The sequence below is a fragment of the Carlito syrichta genome, unplaced genomic scaffold (assembly GCF_000164805.1).
Source record: "Carlito syrichta isolate Samal-C Ts95f unplaced genomic scaffold, Tarsius_syrichta-2.0.1 Scaffold304713, whole genome shotgun sequence".
NCBI classification, from domain to species: domain Eukaryota; kingdom Metazoa; phylum Chordata; class Mammalia; order Primates; family Tarsiidae; genus Carlito; species Carlito syrichta.
Window position 1 is genome coordinate 445,545 of NW_007248809.1, and position 11,578 is coordinate 457,122.

General features: G+C 41.4%; 1 protein-coding gene and 1 pseudogene across 1 annotated transcript in view; one reads left to right on the forward strand and one right to left on the reverse strand.

Annotated features, from left to right (window-relative positions):
* The window catches only part of ITGAE (integrin subunit alpha E), a 59,172-nt gene that overhangs the window by 3,247 nt on the left and 44,347 nt on the right, over window positions 1-11,578 (forward strand). Inside the window, exon 2 of the mRNA XM_008060746.1 lies at window positions 9,511-9,631. Coding sequence (XP_008058937.1) covers window positions 9,511-9,631 — 121 coding nt within the window. The remainder of the gene's footprint in view (window positions 1-9,510; window positions 9,632-11,578) is intronic.
* On the reverse strand, window positions 11,159-11,567 carry LOC110595858 (annotated as a pseudogene).

Genomic DNA, 11,578 nt, shown 5'->3' on the forward strand with positions numbered 1-11,578 from the left:
ATGAGCAAGATGAGGCATCAGCTCTCTCAGGGAAAGCCCAGCAAACATGGTGAACCCCCTCACTCACACACACACACACACACACCCTCCCCCGCCACACACACTCCTGCCTCTGCAGGAGGTTCTTGCTGAATTACCAGCTCCCTAAAGCAGAGCTCTGCCCAGCTTACTGAGCTGCCAGTGCAGTAGGGAGCAGTGCCCTGCAGGAGAAGCACCCACCTTCTTGGACACATTTGCAATCCCACCCTCTCTGTGTTTACCAACCCCTCAGTGCCTCTAGCTTTTACTAAAGGCATCAGAATCAGGTAGACCTGAGCCCAGACACAAGTAGTCAATTTACTAATGGACTATGAGCAAATCACTTAAGTGCTCTGAGCCCCAGAACCTGGCATGGTAGCTGGAAGACAGCAGATGCTCCAGGAGGGTGGCTATGATGGCTCTCCACTTGTCTCCTCCTCTTTCCCACCCCTTCAGGGATCTTGCACTAAGATCCCTCAGTTGAGCAAAGTGAAAACAGGGCTGGAAGGCAGGGTGAGGAACAGGAGTATCTGCCCCATTCTGACATTTCCAGGACTCCTTTTCTGGGTCTGGCCCTGTGCTGAGCTGGGCTTTGTGGCTGGGCTATCATGAATGACTCAGATCAGATAACAGTTTGGAGGAGACACGCTTAATCACAGATCACTCTGACCCAGACAGGATTTAGTCAGAGCCAGACAGCGACATCATGGGATGCCGAGGAGGCTCGGGAACCAGGGAGTTACTCTAACCAAAAGTCTGGGTTGGCGCGTGGCTCCTGGCTGTCTGAGCGGGGCTTGCAGGCAGGCGTAGGAGAGTGATGAGGAAGGCATGTTGGGCAGAGGGAACAGCTTGAGCAAAGGCTCAGAGATAGGAGTGTGCAGATGGTGTTCTGGCAGGAACTGTAGAGGAGCTGGAGAGCATGCCTGGCAGAGGGGTGCATTGGACTGGGTGGGAAGGTGCTACGGATGCCCAGGTGAGGAGACTGGACTTTTCTCTGGGTCTCAAATTGTGTCTATCTGTTATACAGACAATAGAAACCTCCACTCACCCCTCATCCCACGCTGGTAGTTCTCACTTTCTAGTTATTTTCTAGTCAGTTTGCTGACTTGATTTTTTTCCCAGCCTGGCTGACCAAGAAACACAGGAATTAACATTGCATGGGCCAAGGAACCTGAGCCCAAACTCCCTGCCAGCCACCCTTTACTAAGCTCTGAATTCATGGGGGACAGTACCACCCTCTTCCCAACCTGCAGGTCTTGATCTGGAACCCTTGAGGGTCCATTGGTAGATTTCAGGTCACTCTGCTAGATCTCCCAAGTGTAGGCTACCATGAGATGACATGGTGACAAGGCAGGTACACAATCTCTGCCCTCATGAGACTCATTGTCACCATGTCACCCAGCCCTGCCTTGTCACCATGTCCACCCAGCCCTGCCTTGTCACCATGTCACCCAGCCCTGTTTTCACTTTGCTCAGTTGAGGGATCTTAGTGCAAGATCCCTGAAGGGGTGGGAAAGAGGAGGAGACAAGTGGAGAGACATCATAGCCACCCTCCTGGAGCATCTGCTGTCTTCCAGCCACCATGCCAGGTTCTGGGGCTCAGAGCACTTAAGTGATTTGCTTATAGTCCATTAGTAAATTGAATATTTGTGTCTGGGCTCAGGTCTACCTGATTCTGATGCCTACACTTGGGAGATCTGGCAGAGTGACCTGCCCAGTTTGTTTAAACTGTCTGTGACTGGAGGGGAGACAGTCACAGGCATTAGGTAAGCAAGAAGACGAGCAAGGTAATTTCAGATTGTGATAAATGCTATATAGTCAAGGGTATGGGTGAGAAAGTACCCAGGTCAAGGCTGTGGTGGCCTGTGATTGTGCCACTGTACTCCAGCCTAGGTGACAAAGTGAGACTCCGACTCAAATTAATAACATAAATAGAAAGATGTTTTCTTCACTGTTCTTTACGGTTACTTATGTCATAAATTAGGTGACCGTATGCTTCTGGACTCTATTGTGTTCCATCGGCTTGTTTGTCCTTGTACCAGTATAATTCTGTCTTAATATCTGTAACTTATAGAAGTCTTGACGAGTGATAGTGAGAGTCTTCTAGGTTTGTTGTTTCTCAAGAGTGTCTTAGCTATTCTTCCCCTATACATTTTCACATAAATTTTAAATTGGCTGGTTAACATCTTTCTCCAACAATAATTTTCTGGGATTTTGGTTGGCATCGTACTGAAGCTATAAATCAATATAGTGATAATTGACAACAATGTTGAGTCTTTCAATCCATGAACATGATATATTCCTTCATTTAATTAGATCTTTAATCTCTCCCAATCTTTTATAGTTTTCAGTGCAGAGGTTTTACACATCTTTAGATTTATTTTTAGGCATTTTAAAATATCTTTTATGAATGGTACCTTTTTTTTTTTTTTTTTTTTTTAAGAAAACAGAATTTATTGAGGACAGAAAAGCTCCCACAGTGGGAGGAGACCTGAGGGGGTTGCCCAATGGTATCTTTAAAATTTTTCATTTTTTATTTGGCCATTGATGGTATATTGAAGTACTATGGTTCTTTGTATATTTCTTCTGTGTTTAGTGACCATGGTAAAGGCATTTCTTTCTTTCTTTCTTTTTGAGTCAGTCTCTCTCTGTTGCCCAGGCTGTAGTGCAGTGGCACACTCACTGCCACCACAGCCTCGACCTGCTGGGCTCAGGCGATCCTTCCACTTCAGCCTTCCAAGTAGCTGGAACTACAGGTATGTGCCACCATGCCTGGCTAATTTTTTGAATTATTGTAGAGACGGGTCTCTCACCAAGTTGCCCAGGCTGGTCTTGAACCCCTGGGCTCAGGCGATCCTCTTGCCTCCACCTCCCAGAGTGCTGGGATGACAGGTGTGAGCCACTGTGCCTGGCTAAGGCACTTGTTAGTTCAAAATGTCTGTTAGCCGGGCTTGGTGGCTCAGCCTGTAATCCCTCACCTTTGGGAGGCTGAGGTGAGTGAATTGCCTAAGTCCGCGGGTTCGAGACCCGCCTGGGCAACTTGGCAAGACCTTATCTCTATAATAAATCAAAAATCAGCCCGGCATGGTAGCGCGTGCCTATAGTTCCAGCTACTTGGAAGGCTGAGGTGGAAGGATCGCCGGAGCCCAGCAGATCGAGGCTGTGGTGGCTGGGAGCGGCCACTGCACTCCGGTCTGGGCGACAGAGTGAGACTCCAACTCAAAAAAACCAAAACAAAACAAAAAACAAAATGTCTGTTAATCTGTTGAATTGGATTTTTCAATCTACCCACTTATGCCATCTGCAAATAATGGCAGTTTTATTTTTCCTTTTAAATCTTTATCTCTGTTTTTTGTTTCTGGGTTTTTTGTTTTTGTTTTTTTTTTCCTGCCCTGACTAGACCTCTAGTAAAATGTAAAATAGAATTAGTGAGGGTGAGCATCCTCACCTCATTCCTGATTTTAGGGGGAAAGTTTCAATGACTCTCTATTAAGAAGAATGTTTGCTGGGTATGGTGGTGTGCTACGTGGGTGGCGAAGTGGGAGGACTGCTTGAACCTAGGAGTTTGAGTTCAGCCTGGGCAGCAGAGTAAGACTTCATCTGAAAAAAAAAATGTGCTGAAGACTTTTTTGTGTGGATATTTTTTGTTAGATTAAAGAAATGCCCTTGTAGTCCTAGTTTGGTAAGAATTTTTATCATAAATTAGTACTGGATTTTATCAGATGTCTTTTTGGGTATCTATCATAACGATCATATGATTTTTTTCCTCCCTTTTTCCTGTTAATGTGATTAATAGATTATTTTCAAATGTCAAATCACTCTTGAATTCCTGAAATAAACTCCACTGATTGTAATGTATTATGCTTTTTATATTTCCCTGGATTTGACTTTCTACTATTTTGTTTAGGATTTTTGCATTTATGTTCAAAAGAAAGACTGTCAATTTTCCATTTATTTATTGTTCTTGTCAGATTTTAATATCAACGTTATACTGGCTCCATAATATGACTGGAAAATGTTCTCTCTGTGGAACAGTTTGTATAAATATGGTATTATTTCTCCTTTAAATATTTGGAATAATTCACCAGTGAAGCAATCTGGGCTTAAAGTTTTTCCAAAGGTTTTTAATAATTAAATATTTTCTTCAGAGTATATATTTCTTTTTTTGTTAGTTTTGGTAAGTTTTTATTTCAAGAAATGTGTCCCTTACACCCAACTGTCAAGTTTACTGGCATAAAGTTAAATGTAATATCCTCTTACTATTTTTTAAATGTCTTAGGTTGTATTATGATAGTGGTAATTTGTGTGCTGATAGTGGTAATTTGTGTGCTCTCTCTTTTTTTCTTGTTCATTATTGCTAGAGGTCTGTTGTTTTCTAATTTTTTTAAAAACCAAATTTCAACATTTGCTAATTTTCTGTACTGAAAGTTAGCTTTCTGTCTTATTGATACATGCGCACATCTTTTTTTTTTTTTTTGAGTTGGAGTCTCACTCTGTCGCCCAGACTAGAGTGCAGTGGCTGCTCACGGCCACCGCAGCCTCGACCTGCTGGGCTCTGGCGATCCTTCCGCCTCAGCCTTCCGAGTAGCCGGAATTACAGGCGTGCGCTACCACACCCAGCTAATTTTTTTATTTTATTGTAGAGATGAGGTCTCACCTGCTCGGGCGGGTCTTGAACCCCCGGGCTCAGGCAATCCACTCACCTCAGCCTCCCGAATGCGTGGGATTACAGGCTGAGCCACTGAGCCCGGCTCATGCGCACATCTTAATTCCCTGTATTTCCTTTGAGTCAGACTTGCCATTCTTTTAGCTTCTTTAAAATGGAAGCTCAGGTAACTGATTTTCAGCTTTTTTTTTTTTAACATATGAACTTAGCTGGGTGCGGTGACTCACACCTATAATCCAGCACTTTGGGAGGCGGAGGTGAGAGGATTGCCAGAGCCCAGGGGTTTGAGACTAGCCTGGGCAACTTGGCGAGACCGTGTCTCTACAATAAATAAAAAAATTAGCTGGGCATGATGGTGCGCACCTATGGTTTCAGTTACTTGGAAGGCTGAGACAGAAGGATCGCCTGAGCCCAGCAGGTGGAGGCTGTGGTGGTCATGAGCTTGCCACTGCACTCCAGCCTGGGCAATAGAGACTCTGACTCAAAAAACAAAACAAAAAACCCATATGAACTTAAGGCTGTATATTTCCTCTAAGCATTGCATTAACTATATCCCACAAGTTTTGATTTGTCATATCTTAATTCTTATTCAGTTCAAAATATTTTAGAATTTCCATTGTGATTTCATCTTTGACCCTGGTTTATTTAGAAGTGCATTGCCTAATTTCCAAGAAGTTAAGTTTTGCTAGCTTTTTTGTTATTTATTTTAATTCCACTATTATTAGAGAACATATTCTGAATCTTTTCAATTCGCTGATATTTATTTCAGCTTGTTTTGTGATCCAGCATATGGTCAATTTTGATAAATATTTCATGTGTACCTTTTATTTTTATTTTTTCATTGTTGGGCACAGAGTTCTGTTTGTCAGTTCAGATCTTCCATATCTTTATTCATTTCTTGGTCTGCTTTTATAGCTAACATGAAAGGTTTGTTAAAGTATTAAAGTTTCCCACATTGGTTGTGGTGTTTTGTATTTTTCCTTTTAATTCAGCTAATTTTTACCTTTATATTTTGAGAGATGTTATTGGATACATACAGATTTTATTTATTTATTTATTTATTTGAGTCAGAGTCTCACTCAGTTGCCCAGGTTGGAGTGCAGTGGCACGGTCATGGCCACCATAGCCTTGACCTGCTTGGCTCAGGCAATCCTTCCTCCTTAACCTTCCAAGTAGCTGGAATTTCAGGCGTGAGCCACCATGCCTGGCTAATTTTTTTATTTATTGTAGAGACGAGGTCTTGCCAAGTTGCCCAAGCTGGTCTTGAACCCATGGTCTCAGGCAGTCTTCTCACCTCTGCTTCCCAAAGTGCTGGAATTATAGGCATGAGCCACCATGCCTGGCCTACATACAGATTTTAAATTGTTATATCTTCCTAGCAAATGAAGAACAACATATTTGTGTGTGTATATTTCCTTCTCTTCCTTATACCAAAATTAGGGTAACTTATCCACTTGTCTTTCGTGTAACAATTTTGATTTGTTCCTGAAATCTCTACTGCTCAGTAAAAAGCCATTAATTGGAAAAAACAATTCCATCAATTTCAGTAGAAAAATTGTGATACATTCCATTCAACCTAGGTTACCAACGGTTTTTACTGATAGAAAAATGTATTAATTGACCAATAAGACAAGTTTATATAAATAAAACAATAATTTGATTGTAAAAATATAGTTTGCCTATACAATGTATTATAGTGAAGGTTTATTGTCCTCAATAAAGGAGGAAGGCAATACGTCATAGTGGGTAGTAGAGGATGGGTATGAGGCAGTCATTCATTGAGAAGGTATATTTTTCTTTCTGCACTGTTTCTGCAATTTTTTTTCAACTTTTGGGGAACTCATGGATACCTTGCATTCAGACAACCTTTAAAAATAAAGTTAGGCTGGGCGTGGTGGCTCAAACCTATAATGCAAGCACTTTGAGAGGCCGAGGTGAGGGGATAGTCTGAGCCCATGGGTTCGAGAACAGCCTGGGCAACTTGGCAAGACCTCATCTCTACAATAAATCAAAAAATATTAGCTGGGCATAGTAGCACACGCCTGTAGTTCTGGCTACTTGGAAGGCTGAGGTGGAAGGATTGCCTGAGCCCAGCAGGTCAACATTGGAGAGTGTGCCACTGCACTCCAGCTTGGGTGACGAAGTGAGATTCCAACTCAAAAAAAATAAAATAAAGCTAAAGCACAGAGAAATATCTTGAGATCAAAATAAACGGTAAACCTGAAAGCACTTCAAAACACATGGAAGTAACTTGTGCACCCAACTGGCAGCAGAATCATAGAATCTTCAACCCTCTCAATTGGTGTACATACACAAAATAAGGCATTTGGGTTCATCCAAACATGAAACACAATACAGATTTGTTTCATATTTCTTTGATTAGAAACTGTTACAGTAAATAAATTGGTGAATGTGTCTTTTCCTGAAAGTATGATATCAAATATCCTTCCTTATAGCATGTTTAGACCTGTATTTAGAGATGAAAAAGTCATACTAAAAAAAAAAAGGGGGTGTTATCAAAATGTAGTATATCTTTCCAAGAGCCATTATGGCTAAAGTCATTAAGTGAATAACAGTTGACAGGTAAGTCTGTAAACTGAGCTTCATCTTGCTTTTTCCCATATAGATGTACATTAGAGTTTTAAACAGTGGGGTTGCATGGTCAGACCATGTTTTCAAAAAAATCTCTCTGGCAGCTAGTGTAGAGAGGATGTTTCCAGAGGTATGAGTGTTGAAAGACAAAGGCCAGGAGACTAACATGTCTAAGCAAGAGACAGTGGGCAGAAGCAAGTCCTGACAGAGGACTAAATGCACATAAGAATTCAGAGTATGATAAAGATAGCATTTCAAAACTATGGGGATAAGATGAACTATTCAAGAAGTAATGTTGAAGCAGTCTCATTTGGGGGAAAAAAGTAAAACTGGATCCCAATTTCACCCCATATATAAAAAGAAAATCCAGACGAACCAAAGAAATGAAACAAGAAAAAGATATTGAAGGAACTATGAGTGAATTTTAAAAAAAAAATCTGAGGCTGGGCATGGTGGCTCACGCCTATACGGTTTGAAACCAGCCTGGGCTACTCCACGAGACCTCATCTCTATAATAAATCAAAAAAATTAGCCAGGTGTGGTGGCATGTGCCTGTAGTTCCAGCTACTTGGAAGGCTGAGGTGGCAGGATCGCCTGAGCCCAGCAGGTCGAGACTGCGATGGCCGTGAGCATGCCCTGTACTACAGCCTGAGCAACAGAGTGATACTTCTACTAAAAAAAAAAAATCCTGAATAGGGAAGCCAACAAAACTCGAGTCAACCCAAGGAAGCCAACCTGACTACATAAAAAATGTAGGTGTGGATGTAGATGTGGGGGAAATATCATATACATTTCAAATAACAACTAGCTAAGTGAGAAACAGTATCTGTAACACATTGCCAATTTCTCTAGGATGTAGAAAAGCTCTTACAAATGAATAAGGAAATAATATCTGTTCACAAAAATGGATAATGGACATGAGTAGGCAGTAAACAAACTTATAAAAAGGGATTTTGACCTCCCTCATAATTTAAAAATAGTTTTAGAACAAGATGATGGGCTATTCTTAAAACAAAGATGAAATATCAGCACACAGTTCAAGCAATGTTGTGGGGAAACATCCTGTTGTTGGAGCACGAATTGGCACAGCTTCTTTTGGGGACAATCTGTCAATATCAGTCTTTCCTCAAAAGTTTTAATGAAAAATTTCAAATATGTATAAAATTTGAAAAATTGTGCAGTGGGCAGCAACATACTACAGTTAGATTTTACAATTGTCCACACTTTTAATATTTGCTTTGTCACATATATCTATCTATCCATCAAGCCACCTTATATTTTGATGCATTTCAAAGTAAATTGCAGACATCTTGTATACATCAATTCTAAACATTTCAGCATACGTATCAACTAGTGTTCAAAGTTTGTCTCTTTTTTTAAAAGGTAGCATTTACATACAGTGAAATGCCCAAATTCCAAGTGGACCATTCAGTGTATTTTGACAAATGTACACACCTTTGTAATCCAAACTCCTATCAAGATATAGGATATTTCCATCCATCACCTCTTCTAATGCCTTCCCAGTTAACTCCCATTCCTCCAAGCAATTTTTTAAAAACTATAGATTAGTTTTGTTGGTTCTAACCACCATATAAATGGAATTATACAGTAGATACTCTTTAATGTAAGGCTTCTTTTACTCAGCATAATGATTTTTGAGATACACCCACGTACAGTGTGTACCAGTTATTCATTTCTTCTTACTCGTGAGTAGTATTCTGTTGTATGAATATGCAACAGTTAGTTTATCCATTCTCTTGTTGATGGACGTTTGTGTTGTTTCCAGTTTGGGCCTGTTACAAATAAAACTGCTATAAAACATTCTTGTTCAGTTAGCTTTGAGAACATGTTTTCTCTTGGGTCACTTGAAGAGGGATTCATAGACAGAAAATATGCAGGCCCTCTTTTGGGGGCTCATAGTCCAATTTTGGTACAAAACATAGTGATGACTATGTGCTTTGTGACAGATACAGAAAGTGACAGTAGGAGGTAGGAAGCACTTTTTCAGGGAGAGCCAGGGAAGGCTCTTGGAGGAGGAGACTGGTGCTGGTGCAGCTTGGTTTGGTAGGAGGAGAAGAGGCTGTGGGTCAGATACACTTGTGTCCAGTACCACTCTCATGAAAAAAGATTCCTGAGGAGCCTCATTTTTCTCAGCTGTAAAATGGGGTTAATGACACCACAGGTAATGGGAGCTAAAAGGACTCTTTCATGAAATGTTCCCCTTTTCCCCACAGGCCTGGCTTCCCTAGAAGCCTTCAATTTGGATGTGGCCCGGCCCTGGGTTACACCCGAGGGAGACACACCTTTTGTGCTGAGTTCCCTTCTGCACCGAGACCCCAGCACCAACCAGACATGGTGAGTGGGGCTAGCTGGCAGGGGCCTGAGGATTGAGGCAGCTTCCCAAGAGCCTGAGATGGGCCCCAGAGAAGGCACTCTCCCCCTCTCAGTCTGGGGAGAAGCTCCTTTCTCTTTCAGAAGGGCACACAGGAGACAGACAGAAGGCGTGAGAGGGACTGTGTGCCCCAGGCCAGTTTGTGGAGTCCTGACCAGGTTTCCCTTTGCTCCACTGCCTGGGCAGGGGCGGTGAATAAAGCCTCTGGTTTCTTACAAAAGCAGCACATGCTTAATATAGAAAATTTCAAAACAAAAAAATAAAAAATTGAAGATAGGAGGCATGAGAGACGTGGTTAAGAGGCAAGCTGTGGTTCTGGTCATTGTGGTTCAGTGACAGTTTCACTCTGTATCTGCTGTGCAACCTTAGCAAGGTGCTCAACCCTGAGCCTCAGTTTCTCCTCTCTACAATGGGGGTGGTGCTTCATGGAATTGTTGCAAAGACTATTCGAGATAATGCACATAAAGGCTTTAGCACAGTTTCTGGTCAAATTAATGCTCAGTAAACTTTATATTATATTTTAAAAATGTAATCTGTACCTCCCCATTAGATAAACAAAAAAATACACAAAAATCTGACAACACTGTGTTGGTAAGGATGTGGTGAAACAGGAGCGTGTGGGAGTGTAAATTGGTATCACCACTTTGGAGAGCTATTTTGCCATATCTGGTAAAGCTGAGGATGTGCATGGCCTTTGACTCAGTGATTCCACTCCCAGATGCTAATTCTAGAGAAATTCTTAGATACATATGAAAATGTTTGTGGCAGCATTGCTTGGAAAGTGAAAGACTGAAAATATTCATCTTTAGGAAAATGAAAAAAATAAGGTGTGAATCATATGATGCAATACTAACAGCAGGTCAAATGAATAAAACCAGTGCAATGGTTATTAACCTGGATCAATCTAGAAACTTATTGTAAGATGAAAAGGGCAAATTGTAGAATCATTCAGGAGTGCCAAAAAATGTATACACATTTTAAGTAGGGCATTCACTCAAAAGATGGCATTAATCAAATGAATGCTAGTGTCACCATGTGACAGGACAGCTAGCGTCACTATGCAATGGGCAGGACAGTCAAATAAAATGGTGGAAGCCCAGCTGAGCAAACGTCATTCTACACATCGCTACCATAATTTAATTCAACTTCAAAAAGTAATACATAGATAGCATCTCTTTTTTTTTTTTCAGAAAAATTAAACAGGTTTGCTTATAATTGTTATAAAGTTGAACTGCTAAAACTTGTTCACTTTGTTCATTTTGACTTGCATTAATGCTTTACATCCCTGCTTTTATATTAAAAATTCACACACAAATGAAAATGGAAAAACTGCCAATACCTGATTTTTGTCCCCTATTTTTCCACTCACAATTATATACTTGGGTACCTTCTGACCCCATGGAGGGAGGAATCTAACGTTCAGAACTACCAATAGTAGGAAGAAGAGATTTTTTTTTTTTGAGAATGAAATGTTTCCTATCACAGTGGATTTAAGCATGCTCTCCACATATGCGGCGTAATAGCTGGATGTCTTTTGGCATAATTGTTACACGTTTGGCATGAATAGCACACAGGTTGGTGTTTTGAAAAAGGCCAACCAGATAGGCCTCATTTGCCTCCTGCAAAGCACCAGTAGCTGCACTCTGGAAGCGCAGATCTGTTTTGAAGTCCTGAGCAATTTCTCGCACCAGACGCTGGAAAGGAAGTTTGCGAATCAGAAGTTCAGTGGACTTCTGATAACGTCTAATTTCAGAGTGCCACAGTACCAGGCCTGTAACGATGAGGTTTCTTCACCCCTCCAGTAGAGGGTGCACTCTTGCGAGCGGCTTTTGTAGCGAGTAGCTTCCTGGGTGCTTTACCACAGGCTGATTTACCGGCAGTCTGCTTTGTAGGAGCCATGGTATAGTGAC